Source organism: Nyctereutes procyonoides, unplaced genomic scaffold (assembly GCF_905146905.1).
Source record: "Nyctereutes procyonoides isolate TBG_1078 unplaced genomic scaffold, NYPRO_anot_genome, whole genome shotgun sequence".
Classification (NCBI taxonomy): domain Eukaryota; kingdom Metazoa; phylum Chordata; class Mammalia; order Carnivora; family Canidae; genus Nyctereutes; species Nyctereutes procyonoides.
In genome coordinates this window covers 17,282,906-17,298,854 of record NW_026575155.1, presented here as the reverse complement: position 1 = coordinate 17,298,854, position 15,949 = coordinate 17,282,906, and the positions used below count along the sequence as shown (strand labels likewise).

The 15,949-nt window shown below is 52.7% G+C and overlaps 1 protein-coding gene across 6 annotated transcripts in view; it reads right to left on the bottom strand.

Moving 5' to 3' along the window:
- The window catches only part of ADARB1 (adenosine deaminase RNA specific B1), a 141,934-nt gene that overhangs the window by 23,898 nt on the left and 102,087 nt on the right, over nucleotides 1-15,949 (bottom strand). For 5 of the 6 annotated variants that reach the window (XM_055313400.1, XM_055313402.1, XM_055313406.1 and 2 more), the window contains 4 exons: nucleotides 14,614-14,728; nucleotides 12,185-12,353; nucleotides 11,452-11,600; nucleotides 10,204-10,504 (listed from right to left, as the gene is read on the bottom strand). In XM_055313400.1, coding sequence (XP_055169375.1) covers nucleotides 10,204-10,504; nucleotides 11,452-11,600; nucleotides 12,185-12,353; nucleotides 14,614-14,728 — 734 coding nt within the window. The remainder of the gene's footprint in view (nucleotides 1-10,203; nucleotides 10,505-11,451; nucleotides 11,601-12,184; nucleotides 12,354-14,613; nucleotides 14,729-15,949) is intronic. The other variant, XM_055313404.1, reaches the window with a different exon arrangement.

Here is a 15,949-nt window from a genome sequence, read left to right as displayed (position 1 = left end):
CTTAAAAAAAAAAAAAAAGAACCGAGACCCCCGCTCCTGGACAGGACTCACCATGAGTCCCCGTGGCGACACTCTCCTCCCGGCTCCCACCAGACAGACGGACGGCACCGGGTGACCCTCCTGCCGCGCTGCCCCTCCCTCCCCACGCCCGGCCCCCTGCGGCCCTCACCCCTCCGCCTGCCCACAGCCCCGACGCTGTGCTCGGCCATCCGTCTGTCCGACAGAGAAGCCTGTAAGGGACACAGGTCAGCTGCGCCTCCCAGAGGGGCCACCGGGTCGTGCTCATGCCCTCGGGGCAGGGACAGGACTGCAGGCAGCGGGCAGCACCCGGCCACCAAGGCATTCCTGGACGACCTTTCTAGCCCTCAGCCCCGTGCTGGTGAGACCTGAGTAACAATCCCTGTCCACGCATCCCTGAGCTTCTGCTATGGAGGCGACTCGAGGAGGATGGGGGTTGGCCTGGGGACTAGAGGGCTGGACCACTCGGGCCAACCCCCAATCCCACCCCCACTTCGGGGGCGGCCAGAGGGTGGGTTCATCAGCCCTGACCCAGGGTGACAGCCAGTAACGGAAACCCGCACAGGGCCGCGCAGAGGGGCTCGGCAGCTCTCAGGCCAGTGAACACAGCCAGGTGCTGGACGGGGGTGTGTCTAGACGGCGGGCGGGGGTGCTCCACGCCCAGGCCCTTCTCCGGGCCCCTCTCCACCTGGCTGTCCCCCGTTCTGTTCTAATAAGCTGGTAAGTGGGTTCTGCGAGCTGTATTAGCAAATTATACCAGAGAGGGCTCCTGGAAACCCGACGTGTAGGCGAGTCAGACGGAATGTGGGCCTGATTCTGGTGACTGGCGTCTGTGGGGGGGCAGTCCTGTGCGGCGAGCCCTTACCCTGCAGGGTCTGTGAGCTCCGGAGGCACCGCAGAGTCCTGGAGAAGTATCTGCGGGAGCCCCCCACAGGTGTGGGAGCTGTCCCCACGGTGTCTGCTTTCCCCGCAGACGATGAGGACCCAGCGTGCAGGGGCAGGTGCAGGTCCTGAGGGTTCCTGTCCCTGAGCTGACTTACGCTCCCGCGTGCGACCCCCATCTCTAGACCCCCAGTCAGTGCCTCCGCATCACTGAGCTGCAGGAACCGGCTTTACCAGCTGGGTTCTCACCTCCCAGGATGTGGCTTTTCTTTCCTCTACACCTAAGGGGGTTTCGGTAAATAAGTTTTAGATTTCTAATTTAGTCAAATTTATTTGTATTTTTCTTTCTAATTCGGGCTTTCTATGCCTTGACTGGGGAGCCTGCTTAAGTGGAGGTTGCCGGGAGTCACTCTTCACATTCGGCTCCTCAATCTACCTGGAACGTGCTTGTGTGTGCTGAGTAACGGGCCCGCGTGCCTCCTTCCAGGAGTGTCTGCCGAGCACAGCGGAGGCTGCAGGGGCAGGCCCCCTCCCTTCCCTCCATCCTGTTTCAGAAGGTCACAGGCCAGCCCGCTAGCCCCAGCTTCCTGCGCAGCGAGACGCGGCCCTGGACGGGGCTCTGGATGATGGAACGCAGCTGTCCAATGAGCCCGGGCCCGCAGCCGGCAGTGTGGACGGAAGGCAGGCCGGGCTGGCTTCCCTCTCGCTGTGGGAACCCGGACCAAGCGCCGGGGATCTGGTGGGCACTGTGGGCCCTCGAGGACAGGAGACACCCCCCTCGATGAGGCAGGAGGACGGATTCTGGACGACCCACCTGCCGTGGGACCTTTCTGTGCGACAGAAATGAACTTCCATATCGCTTCCATTTCCTCTGACCGTCAGGAACTGCCCGTTACTGCCACTCTTCCATCGGGGCGCAGCCATCGGATTTTCAAGGGCCGTGATAAAATGACATTTCATTAAAACTGCATTAAAGTCACAGCTTCGTAAGGAACTGACCAAACTGCTCAAAGTGCACAATCGGGCTTGGTGTGTGTATGCGTGTGTTTGTGACGGAGGACGGCTCTTGTCACTTTGCCTCCCTTTACTGGCCTAGCTGGTCTGGAGATGAGGGTGGTGATGATCCCACAAAATGAGCTGGGGATCTTTCCCTACTTTTCTGATCCCGAAATGGGATGCTTGGCGCTGCAAGCATGCAGAGAGCTGGCGTACAAGCCATCCAAGGGGCGGGTCCCCTTCTCCACGGCTCCTCGCCTCCCCCCCCACCCCCGGCTTTGATTTTGTTCAGTTTATTTCCTGCCTATTGTGTCATGGCAGGTGGAGTGTTTGTAACACTCCGTGTTCTGTTGAAGCCCTCCGCCGATGCTGAGTCCACATCAGGAATGGACGCTTTAACTCCGTGTCACACTGGTGACCAAGTCTCCTGCAATCCTGTACATAACTATGCACGGCGTGTGCAGTGTCGGCCGCGTCCCTGACCGTCTCCCGTTCCATCCCCAGTGGGGCTGGGCCGTCCCCCTCCATTCTGTCCCTGTTTCTTCGTGTCAATCTTGCCAGCTCTGCTCACATCACTGTCCTTTCCAAAGAACGAACACGGGGCTTTGTTAGCATTTCCTGTTTTCCTCTGTTGCCTTTAAAAATAATTTCTGCTCTTTATTGTTTCCTTCTTTCTATTTATTTGGATTTGTTCTCTTTGTAACTCAGTAGCTGTAGGGGTTTTTTTCTGAATTACTATCATTTTTAAATTTCCACTCTGGTTTCCTCTTCTGGGAACACGCACCACATCGTGCACAGTAAGGCACACACGGTGGTGAGAGGTGTTTGAGTAGGCTCCACACCAGCACAGAGTGCAGTACAGAGCCCAGCGCAGGGCTCGAACTCATGACCCTGAGATCAAGACTGAGCTGAGATCAGCTCCACCTAATGGAGATTGAGCCAACCAGGCGCCCCAAGAGATGACTTCCATGTGTGCCCTGGAGACCATCACCCCCAGAGTCCCCTCAGACCTTATTCTATGCTGGCTGTGCCTCGGGCAGCCACTGACCTGCTTTGTCCCTGGAGGTCAGTATGGTTCTCTAGGATTTATGAAAATGGAACCACCGAGCAAGCACTCCTGTTTGGTTTCCCCTACTTTGCATAACCCCATGGTGCCCTGGGAATCATTGTTCATTTGTTTTTTCTCCAAGGGGTATCCCACTGTGTGGACACAGCACCAAGCTCATATCCACTTCCCTACAGATGCCGTGTGGGCTGCTTCTACTCTCTGATGGTTACAAAGAGAGCTGCTAGGAACACTCGTGTGTGACCCTGGACGCACACTTCCTTTTCTCTGAGACAAACATCAGGGTGCACAGTGACTGGGATGTGCAGTAGGCACATCGTGAACTTTTTAAGAAACTGCCAAACTGGGATCCCTGGGTGGCGCAGCGGTTTGGCGCCTGCCTTTGGCCCAGGGCGTGATCCTGGAGACCCGGGATCGAATCCCACGTCGGGCTCCCGGTGCATGGAGCCTGCTTCTCCCTCTGCCTATGTCTCTGCCTCTCTTTCTCTCTCTATGACTATCATAAATAAATAAAAATTAAAAAAAAAAAAAAAGGAAACTGCCAAACTCTTCACAAGCAGTTGTCCTTCCGCCTAGGACAAGACCACCAGCCCCTGTATCACTGTTCACACTGCATATGCCCAGTGCTCTGATGTGTGTGCTTTTATACGTCACATGCGTGTCCCAGTGGACAATTACTGGTGTTGAGCGTCTCATCACACACTTATTTGACATCCTTTTTGATGAAGTGTCCATTCAAATATTCTGCTCATTTTAAAAATTGCTTTGTCTCCCTTGTTGAGTTTTGAGAGTCTAAATTTTTATATTGCAAACAAGCCCTTTATCAGATACCTGATTTATGAATATTTTCTTCCAGTCGCTCACTTTATTTCTCATTCTTTTAATGATGTCTTTAAGAGAGAAAGAATTTTAATCTGATGAAGTTGAGCGTCCTGGTGTTATATCTCGGGTGCTACCACAACGGCCAGGATCTTCCCTTGCATTCTTCTACGGCTTCTAAACATTTCAGTCTATGATCCATTTTGAGTTAATTGTCTATGGTACAAAATAGGAAGTCCATCTGTTTTTCCATAGAGCCCTCCAACTGCTCCAGCACCATTTATTAAAAAGACTTTTTTTTCTCCACTGAATTACCATTGTACCTTGGTGTCAAAAGTCAGTGTGACTAACAAGAAACAGGTGGAATTTGAAATTGTAAAACATAATACCATTTACAAATTAAATAGGTATAAATCTAACAAAATATGTACTACTAAACTCTGAAAAAATAATCAAAGAACTAAATAAATGGGAGAGATAGCCCATGTTCATGGATAGGAAGACTCACTGCTGTCAGGATGTCGGCTCTTCCCAACTTCATTTACAGATTCAATGAGTCTCAATCGACATCCCAGCAAGGTATTCTGCAGGTACTTGACAAAGGATTCTAAAGTCCATATGGATGCAAAAGACCCAGAATAACCAACATATTGGTTCAACATTGAATGACTGACACCATGTGGCTTCAAGACCTACTATAAAGCTACATCAATTGCAATGCTGTGATTTATAAGAACTATATTTTGGCCTTATATATATTTGGTCTTGATCCATGGTTCTTGGCTCATGGCTCCTAAAAACCCATGGAATCTCCAGAGTGATGAGAGCCTGACAGGTGTTTTCTACTCGGTCAATGAGGTGACTTCTAGAAAACACCCACGGTTGAAGGCTGGTTTAGAGAGTTGATCTTCCTGTCCCAACCCCCTGATCTCCAGGGAGGGGAGAGGGGCTAGACATTCAGTTAATCACCAATGGCCAATGATTTGGTGCACCTGGCTAGCTCAGCTGATAGAGCATGTGACTCTTGATCTTGGGGTCATAAGTCTGAACTCAATGTTGAGTGTAGAGATTACTTAAATTTTTTTTTAAAATTTGTTAAAAATCACCATTGGCCCATGATTTAATGAATTGTGCCTATGTAATGAAGCTTCCATAAAAACCCCAAAAGACAGGGTTTGAAACTTCTGGGTTGGTGGGCACGTGGATGTGAGGAGAGCTGCACACCTGGAGAGGGCTCAAAGCTCCCTGACCTGCCCTCTGTAGCCCTTCACCTGGCTATTCCTGAATTATATCCTTTTATAATAAGCTGGTGATTTGGGATCCCTGGGTGGCGCAGCAGTTTGGCGCCTGCCTTTGGCCCAGGGCGCGATCCTGGAGACCCGGGATCGAATCCCACGTCGGGCTCCCGGTGCATGGAGCCTGCTTCTCCCTCTGCCTGTGTCTCTGCCTCTCTCTCTCTCTCTGTGTGTGACTATCATAAAAAAAAAAAATTAAAAAAAAATAAGCTGGTGATTTGGTGAGTAAAATGTTTCTCTGAGATCTGTGAGCCACTCTAGCAAATTAATTGAACCCAAGGAGGAGGTCCTTGAGACCTCCAATTTATAGCTGGAAGCACAGGCAAATCGTAGGTCACACAGCTGGTATCGGAGAATTCCTTGTTAGATGTGTGAGGGACCAACCTCTCCCACACCCACATACAATGGAATTGGATTCAAAATACAAATGGTAATCAAGACAGTGTAGTACTGGCAAAACAACAGACAACTGAATCAAGGCAACAGAATGGAGAGCCCAAAAACAGACCTACGTGGAAAGAGTCAACTGATCCTTGATAAAGAAACAAATGCAACCCAAGAGAGCAACCAGTCTCTTCAACAAGTGGTGCTGAAGCAACTGCATATCCACGTGCCAAAAAATGAATCTAGACACAGACCTTACACCCTTCACAAATATTAACTCCCAATGGATCACAGACCTAAGCGTAGAATGCAAAACTATAAAACTCCTAGATAACAACACAGGAGAAAATCTACATGGCCCTGGGTTTGGTGATGACTTTTTCCACACAACACCAAAAGCACAATCCTTGAAAGAAATCATTGATAGGACGGACTACAGTAAAATTTAAAGAACCACATCCACAGAATCAGAAGACAAGCCACAGACTGGGAGAGAACTTTGCAGAAGATACATCTGAGAAGGACTGTCACCTAAAATATACGAAGAACTCTTAAAACCCCAAAAAAGAAGGGCGCCTGGGTGGCTCAGTGGTTGAGTGTCTGCCTTTGGCTCAGGTTGTGATCCCAGGGTCCCGGGATCGAGTCCCACATCGGGCTCCCCACAGCGAGCCTGCTTCTCCCTCTGTCTGTGTCTCTGCCTCTCTCTGTGGGTCTCTCATGAATAAATAAATAAAATCTTAAAAGAAAACCCCAAAAGAAAACAAACTACCCTATTAAAAAGTGGGTGAAAGATCTTAACAGACATCTCATCATGTTTTAGCTCTTGTGAATAATGCTGCAGTGACCATGAGTGAACAAGTATCTCTGGAGGCCCTGCTTTCAGTTCTTTGGGGGCAAACACCCAGAAGCGGACTTGCTGGATCACATGGCAATTATATGCTTTTGAGAAGCTGCCATACGGTCTCCACAGTGGCTGCAACATTTACATTCCCGCCAAGGCTCCAAGGTCTCCATACCCTTGTCAACTCTTGTTATCTTATGTTCTGTTTTGTTGCCAGGAGCCCACCCCATGGGTGTGAGGGGATATCTCACTGTGGTTTTGGTCTGTATGTCCCTAGCAATTGGGGATGTGGAGCATCTTCATGTGCTCACTGGCTGTCTGTACATCTTCCTGGAGATGTGTCTACTCAAATCCTTTCCCCAGGACTTGAGAAGTTTTGACTCAGGTATTCTGTTGTTGTTTTTAGGAGCTCTCTACATGTAGTTCCATAGTTTCTTACAAAACTGAACATATTCTTACCGCATGACTCAGCAATCATACTTGTTGGTATTTACCCAAGGAAGGTAAAAAACACGGGTGCATACAAAAACCTGCACACAGATGTTTACAGAACTGCCAACAGTGGAAGCACCCACGGTGCTCCTCAGTGGGTGAATGGACAAGGAGACGGCCCATCCGGTCAACAGGAGCGCACCCAGCGCTAAGAGGAAATGAGCCATCCAGCCATGAGAAGACATGGAGGGACCGTGAGGGCACGTGACCTGGTGACAGCAGCCAGGGTGAGGGGGCTGCGCACCATCAACTCCAACCACACAACTGTCTGGGAAAGGCACAGCTGTGCAGATGGGGCAGGCTCGGGGGTGGCCGGGGGCTGGGGGTGGGGGGGTAGGGGTAGGAGGGATGAAAGAGTGGAGCATGTAGGATCTTTTGGGAGTGAAAATACTCTATATGACACTATAATGATGAACACGTGTCATGAAATAATTGTCCAAACCCAGACAATGAACAACACCCAGAGTGAACCTTACTGTAAACTATGGTCTTTGGTGACTATGATGCGTCCATACAGGCCCATCAACTGCAACAAATGTGCACTCTGGGGTGGGTGGGGGGATGTTTAACTGGAGGAGGCTGTGTGTGTGCAAGGATAGAGTATATGGGAAATCTCTGTATATCCCTCTTAATTTCGTTGTGAGCCTAAAACTGCTCTTTAAAAAAAAAAAAAAACTTAAAAAAAATGGTGACTTATATGTCATGTATTTTTAACCATAATAAAAATAATCCACAGTGTTTGTCTATATCAGTAATAATTATCCATAATATATAACAGACAATAAGATTAATTCTGATGTAATACAGGAAGTATAAAGTACCAGAAATTAATCCATCAAAAATTGCAAACATCTCTGTGAACTATATAATCTGTACAATTATGTCTAACTCTGAGCTCATAGAGATTTGAGAGGCTGGGAACAGACCCATCTTTCAGTATATAACAGCAATGCCTTCACAGATTACTGTGGAAAATGTCAATTATTTAGTAGGTGGTACCCGGAAAACTGATTCACTATATTAAAACAGTAAAGCCAAATTATTACTTATAATACAACTGTACTAAAGGCCTGAATTTGAAAGTAAATGATAAAAATCTCAGAAAAAAAACATAGGAGAGTACTTTTATGCTCTTAATTTGGGGAGCAATTTCCTTTTTTTAAAAAAATTTTTATTTATTTATGATAGTCACACAGAGAGAGACAGAGAGAGAGGCAGAGACACAGGCAGAGGGAGAAGCAGGCTCCATGCACCGGGAGCCCGACGTGGGATTCGATCCCGGGTCTCCAGGATCGCGCCCTGGGCCAAAGGCAGGCGCCAAACCGCTGCGCCACCCAGGGATCCCTGAGGAGCAATTTCTTAAATAAGATCCTGGAAGTGCAAATCACTTTCCAGGGTGAAAAATTAACCAATAAGGTAATAACAAACTGAACTTTTCTATTCAAGAGGAGCATGGTACGGATCAAGTGAAAACATGGGTTTGGGCGGGAAAAGACATGGAATGTCTTTTTTTTTTTTTTTTTTTGACACGGAATGTCTGCATCTCTCAAGGACTGCAGTAGGAACCGGAGGAAGAACGTCTGCAGATCAAGATGGGAAAAGGGTGAGATCCAAAAGACCAACGGCAGAGGGTATCAACGGGCAACCGCAGGGAGAAAGACGAACAACGCGTGGCTGCCCCACAGCCCCAGCAGACACCAGTTTTTATTAAAATGAGGCGGAAACTAGCATGATGCACTGTTGGTATAAGTGTGAACTGGTGTGACCCGGGCTGGGGTGTGTGTGACATCATTGGTGAGGTTCTACATGTGTGTAGCGGGGATCCTGGGTAGAACAAGCTACACTCATGGAAACTCAAGGCTGAGCTGCAGAGGAGGCTTGGAGCAGAGCCAAGTCTCTACCGTGAGGGAACGGGCCTAGCGCAGTCCATGACCACGACGGCGTCTCTGCAGGAGTGAGACGTAATCCACCCGCTGCCTATGATGGCATCGGGGGTAGGTCCCAAACGCTGGGATGAATGGAACGATGAGATGCAGAATGGCGTCTAAAACACAGTTCCGTCTCTACGAATTAACGACACACATAAACGCCCCAGAATGACACCACCGTGTAGTTTTCAAGGCACCACACGCACGCGCACACACGAATGGAGAGTCGACAGGAAGGACACATAATAAGCAAAAACCCGTGCTTGGGGGGAACGGACCACAGTGTGTGAGGAATCACGTTCTGTGCACCTGAGGTTCCCTGACAAGGTCCACCCAAGAAAAGCAACACACGAAAGGCTTACAGACAACTGAAAAGGGCCGTGTGTGTGCACACGCACGTCGGCTGTGACAGCTTCGGTCGGGCAGTCACGGACCCGCTCACGATGGCTGGCACAGCGGAGCTCTGAAGACGACCTTCTCTGGCTTACGTGCTTCTGGACCGCTCAACTTTTTGCCATCTGTCTATGTTACTTTTTCTTTTCTTTTCTTTTTTTTTTTTTTAAAGATTTTATTTATTTATTCACGAGAGACACGGAGAGAGAGAGAGAGGCAGAGACCCAGGCAGAGGGAGAAGCAGGCTCCCTGCAGGGAGCCCAACATGGGACTCGATCCCGGGACTCCAGGGTCATGCCCTGGGCCAAAGGCAGGTGCTAAACTGCTGAGCCACCCGGGGATCCCGCTTTTTTTTTTTTTCCCCAAGTAAATATTTGTTAAAAACAGAGCTATTGGAACTAATGCCTGAAACAATGAGGCTTTTTAAAAAGTCTGGCCTAGACGCATCTTTGTCTGAAAAAACATCTGTCAAGCAAATGCAAACGGGTGGGTCTGCAGCAGCCCCAGCCTCCCTACAGGCCGCCACCTGGCATGTGACGCCAGGGACACTCTGCACCTATAATAACCCAAAGTGGTAACGCAGTGGCGGACGGGACCTTTAAGGTGGCTTCCTCTAGGAATGAGGACCCTCTTCCTTTCCTCTGGGAGCAAACTGTTTTACACGTCACCGTGGGTGGCCCATACGTGCAAGGACAGAAGCAAAGCCATGTGGGTGACCAGAGCCCCCGGCACGGGGGCCGCAGCTCGATCCCCGCATGGTGGCCCCCAAAACCCTGCATAGGGCCTCCGTCCTCCAGAGAAGGCCGGGAACACACAGCAGGAAACATGGACGAAGCCCCGAAGCAGGGATCCCTGGATGGCGCAGCGGTTTGGCGCCTGCCTTTGGCCCAGGGCGCGATCCTGGAGACCCGGGATCGAATCCCACGTCGGGCTCCCAGTGCATGGAGCCTGCTTCTCCCTCTGCCTGTGTCTCTGCCTCTCTCTCTCTGTGACTATCATAAAATAAAAAAAAAAAAAAAAAAAAAGAAGAAGCCCCGAAGCAGAGCGGCGAGTCCCGCCTGCAGGCAGCCTGCGGGCAGGAGGCCTTACCGTGCCATCTTGTCGCTGCAGGACATGGTGAGCAGCCTCTCACCCTGCAGCACCCCGTCCCACGTCTGGAGGCTTGCGTTGGACCGCACGGGAATTGTGCCTTCGCCAGACTCTATTTTCGTCCGCAGCTGTCCTCTGGCTTTGCGGTTTGGATGTCTGTCCGCCGGTTCTAGGAGAGGGAGGCCGGGTGAGAATCCCCGCGGGCAGCAAGCCTGACCCGTCCTCACAGCAGAGCAAGCGCAGCAGCCCCCTATACGCTTAGAGTCTGGCTCACGGCCGTGTGCACATGCTGCTTCTCTCTCTATAAGATAGATGCACAACATGGTAGAGAAAACTGGGAAGGAAAGGACGTGACACAAACCAAAATCATGAAAGTGGTCTCCTCCAGGGGGGCTGGGGAAAAACAGGGCTTCTTCCATTTTAACCAAAACGATTTCCTTCTATCATTAAAAATGAGCTGAGGCAAGGAGGACAAAATGCTAACACCCGCTAATTCTAGGTGATGGGTATTGGAGTGTTTGTCACACATTTTCTCTGCATTTTTAAATTTTCCAAAATTTTCCAATCATAGGGATGCAGAAATAAACGCATGCACAAGTAAACATATAAAGTGATTATTCCTGCGTTATATGAGCACGGGCGATTGAATTCTTTTCTTTCTTTCTTTTTTTTTTTTTGAATTCTTTTCTTATTTTTCTTTTTTTTTTCTTTTCTTATTTTTCAAAAACATGCAGCAATTTTCCACAGTGGGTATGTGTTGCTTTTGCAATTAAGGAAAATAACGGACTCCGATGCCGTGTCTGAGTTGCTTCAGCTTGGAGAAGAGACGAGGACACGAATTACTTTACAACAGGGGCCCCGACCTACGTGATGCACCCAGGCCCCTTCTCACGAGCGCGTGCCTGCCTCCAGAATGCCGGCCACACCGCAGGCACACACCCATCGAACGGCCGCTCGTCCGGGGCCCAGATGCACAGACGCGGACGGCCCCAATTTAAAGACTCGTCTGACGGCTTGTCCTCACCCTGACCACTTCGTGTACTTGGTGCATCACAGTCAACCCGTTTCATTCACGCAGGTTTTCCTTTTAGCAAATTATTGAGACGGAAAACCTGGTGCTTTGATATATTCCTATCAGATCCACTTTCAAGCTGAAGTTTTCAAGGAAAAGAAGAAACGGCTATTAACGTAGGTGTGCTCCCCTGTCACTACGGAACCACGAGTGCCCTTGCGAGCCGAGGCCCGTACCTTCCAGAATCGGCTCGTGCGGTGAGAAGATCCTGGCGTCCCCGCAGGGGGACGTGCTGATGTACAGGTGGAACTGAACAGTCTCCTTCAGCTTGAACCCTCCGCGCTCGGACTTCTGAAAGATGGATCTCTTTTGATCGTCTTTGTTGCTGGAAGGGAACAGGTTGCAAGCGTGAGCTCAGAGCGGTGTGCGGTCAGCCTATCGTCGTTCGCAGAGACTTCCAGGGGCCCCTATTTTCAACAGGGTACAGGTGCGGGATGCTCACATGCTGACCACGACCGACAGGGTTACTGAGCCCGCCCGACAAGGAGCGTGAGGGACCTTCCCCTCCCTCTGGCCTACGACGTCCGCACAGACCGCACACGGCTCGCTCAAGAATAGCGGCTTAGCCGGGTGACCGCACGGCCGTGGTCCCTGGGGCGGCTCGGTTCTGCTCACGCTCACACGGTGTACAGCAGCAGCAGCGCGCGGTTCTGCACGCAGACCTCACGCCGCGTGAGCCGTCAGTACACGCGTGCACGCGCGTGTAGAATTTGCCCACCTCAATTCTGCAGCGTGAGCGCCCGGGGCAAACGGGACCCGACCCCTTTGCTGCCGATAAAGTTACTACTTTAAGAGTTTTTCAGTGATTACAGAAACTATGAAGGTTTTGCAATACATTCTGAGTTAGGAGGGGGATTTTTTTTAAAAAAAAAAATTGCTTCCTTTAGTTATTTACCTAACTAGACTTACTTTAGGTAAAGCTCAAGTTGTGTATAAAGAAATCTAAGCAAGGATCTCCGAGCTATAATTTCTGCATGGCAGTCATTTAACGCAAGGCCACGGTCACTCATGTACTCGCCATTGATGCACTTTGTCCCCGTGGAAATACTTATCACCTTGGCGTCTTTTACATCTGTGCCTGAAAAACAGAGAGAGATGATCCCTCGTGCCGGGCCGTGCTCCCGGGTCCGCTGAGCGCAGTCAGTGACCCCAGTGTTGGGGTGTGACACGCACCCCTGCCCCCCCTCCCCGATCGTACTGTGCAAACTCCGCCTCCCCCGAGGGCCCTGCAGCAGCGTTCCTGGGATGTGAACCCCCCTCGCTCTTTGGTGCACAGATTCTAAACCTAAGGAAGGATTTCCTCCGGATGCAATCAAGTCTGGTCTGGAGCACGCCCCGCCGCACACAGGCCGGGAGCACCAGGTAGAGGTGGACCAGCAGGTGCGACAATTTTGAAAGTAACATCAAGGCACCAAGGAGGCTCCGAGGAAAGAGAGGTGGCGCGGGGTCAGGGGCGCCTGTCACCACGGCACGGGGAGCGCAGCCACTCTGAAGGTACGTCTGCTGACAGACCTCACGCTGCAGACCCGGACTGAGACCCGGACACCGCCTGACAGTGACCTCACTGGCCGTCATCGCCCCGAGCGGCAGCGCAGCACCAGGTCTGCTCGGAAAGGCTTTGCACCTCATTCCCACGTGTGCTCTGGGGGGCACGCTACCTGCGTCCGTGTGGCAGAGGAGGACCCCGAGGCACAGACGGGTCAACGGCCTGCCCCGGGTCACTCCGCCAGCAGGAACCCAAGCTGAACCCGGCCATCTGATGCCAGGGCCATGTGTCATGGGCTGTGTGGCGCTGCCTGCGGGGGTAAACCGTGGCCCCGGGTGGAAGGTCCCACGTGAAAGGCACAGCAAATGTCAAAGGGCCCGGGAGCCAGTCTGCCCCCCAAGAGCCAGTGAGAAGAGCCGTGTGGAAGGACCCAGCGGCCGACGCTCCCGGGCTGGCAGGTGGACACACAGGCTCACCCAGGGAACACTGCGTCCAGGAGCCGGGCATCACCCTCAGTCACGCAAAGAACAACAGCAAGGGAGGAGCGGGGGACGCAGGCATCGAACACCAGGACTAAACTGAAAGCCACGGTAACGTCCAGGGCACTTGCTCCACTGCAGACACACCCTCAGCTGTGCCAGTAAGGACAGTGTGCAAGAAAAGGCGTAATTAGGAGCACCGGGGGTCTCAGCCATTGAGCATCTGCCTTCGGCTCAGGGCGTGACCCTGGAGTCCTGGGATCGAGTCCCCCGTAGGACTCCCTGCATGGAGCCTGCTGCTCCCTCTGCCTGTGTCTCTGCCTCTCTCTCTCTCTCTCTCTCTCTCTCTCTGTCTCTCATGAATAAATAAATACAATCTTAAAAAAAAAAATAAGCCAGGCAGCCCCAGTAGTGCAGCAGTTTAGCCCCACCTTCAACCCAGGTCGTGATCCTGGAGACCCGGGATTGAGGCCCACATCGGGCTCCCTGCATGGAGCCTGCTTCTCCCTCTGCCTGTGTCTCTGCCTCTCCCTCTCTCTCTCTATGAATAAATAAATAAAATCTTAAAAAAAAAGCCATAATTAAAACAGCACTCGTGTTGGGGCATTGAGGGGTGTCTGACACTGCGGGTCTGCAGTCACATCCTGCCCACGATGGGACAGAGAGCGACCTTGGGAGAAGCGGAGGGCGCGGTCACCCACACAGAGCACTGGGGCTCTTCCCTGGCCGGCAGGTGTAGACAGAGACGGCGCCCCCAGCCCGCTCGCCCCTGGCCCTACAGGGCTGTCTCCCCAGCGGGGTGGAGTGGATGCCCCCGTGCAGAGGGCCCTGCAGCAGCAGGGATCAGGGCCCAGGCTGCATCTTCACCTCTGGGGTGCAGGAAAGGACTCAGACGGGGTTCCTCGTGCTGCTGGGAGCTTCTGGGTAAATTTAATAGGGCTGCTTCTGCTGTCCAAGTGTCTCTCCACCCGTGCCCTCTCCGCTCTCGCGAGTGCTACCTGCCTCCCCGGAAGGGTCACGGGGAGCTAGCTGGGCACCACCGCTGTCGGTAACTCAGACGCCCACTCTCCAGGGGAGCGAGGAGGACCGAGGGCTGTCTTGTTGCACTTTCCAGAGTCCGTCCAAACCATCAGGGGTGACGCTAGGCGCCCGGTATGAATACAGGAGGCTTTCTCCTAGTAAAAAAGCCCAGGCTGACGAGTGAGCGCACGGGGGAAATGTTTGTAAGAGCAGTTCCTACGTGTGCCCGTGTGCCCGTGGTGGGATCTGAAGGATTAGGAAACGGCCCCCTCAGCCTCACCGGGGTGGCGGCGGCCTGAGAGCGTGTCCCCTCTCTGTGGTCCAGGTAACGCCAACACGACGTTTTTTTTTACCTGTTGTCATGACGATGCCGGCGAGCACTTTCCTGCGTGCGTGAGGAGAGGAGAAGTTGTCGGTCAGGTCGCCAAACTTATCCAGCACCAGGCGGGCCACGGCGTCGGCTAACACCTGCGGACCACAGCTGGGAGTTAGGGATGCGGCCTGCAGCCGCCCCGCGCACGCCGGTGAGGCCGTCTCTTCTGGAAAACCACAAGGTGAATCCGGCAAACGGGCACGCGCGTGTGCACGTGAACGCTCTTTTGTCCTCCAAAACGTTCATCGGAAACGGAGGCCCCAGGAGCATTCGAGGCTCTGGCCAGAATCCTTCAAGAGTCTGCAGGACAGGGACAGCGCGGAGCCCGGGCCACCCTCCGGTCCTCTGACACCCCAGCCCTCCCCCCGGATGAGGACGCTGAGGCACAGACCAGCTTCCCCGGGGCACCTGCCTTGCACCCTCCACCCCTCTGCACCCGGCTCTCCCAGCCCCACGCCCCGTCCCCAGAGTGACCTCCCCGCAGGTGGGGTGGCCATCAGCTCGAGGGCTGGCCGGGCCGGGAAAACGACCTCGAGTGTGACGGACATCAGGGAAGGGAAGGGGCGGCAGGAAGATCCACGTGGCTCAGCCCTGCTGCCCTGGCTCGGCCACCGCCCAGGAACCGGCGCCAAGCAGCCCGCAAGGGCACTTATAAACTCAGGCCCCAGGGCACCCGACGGCACCCACGGCCGTGCTCTTCGAGGGCCCGCGGCCAGACCCGCCGCGCAGCACACACACCAGGCAGGCTGCATGCACGCTCTCGTCCCCACGGCCTACAACTTATCTCGGATACAAGAGTTTGGGAAACGATGCCTGACGGGAGGTGTGTGTGAAGAGCTGCGTCCCCCCAGTCTCACCCTGGGCGGGAGCATCAAACAGCTAGACCCAGGGTCCCCAGCTTGCCCCTTAGCAAAACACTCCCAAATGGACAGAAACATCGCTCATCCCGAACGACAGCTTATTTTGACAAAAAGGAAAGTCTCCAGGACTTCTTCCTCCTGCTGCTGCCCCTGTCAGTACCAAGGAGCCCCCAGAAGGCCGCGTTCAAGCCAGAGGCAGGGGCACGGATGGAAGACGTGGGCAGCGGGACTCCCTGCATCCCTGCACGGTGTCACTGCCACACTTGGGCTGCGGGCGACCTGGCAGGGACGGCGTCAAAGATGAAGGACCACGTGTTGCAATGCACGTAAAAGAAAAAGATCTTACGAGAAGAGAAACGCTTCCATTCCGTAGGAGGTGAGGCGTATCCCAAACCACTGGGCTCAGGGACGCTCAGGGGAGGTCAGGCCCCTACGCGGGCGCTCACTGGTCAGAGG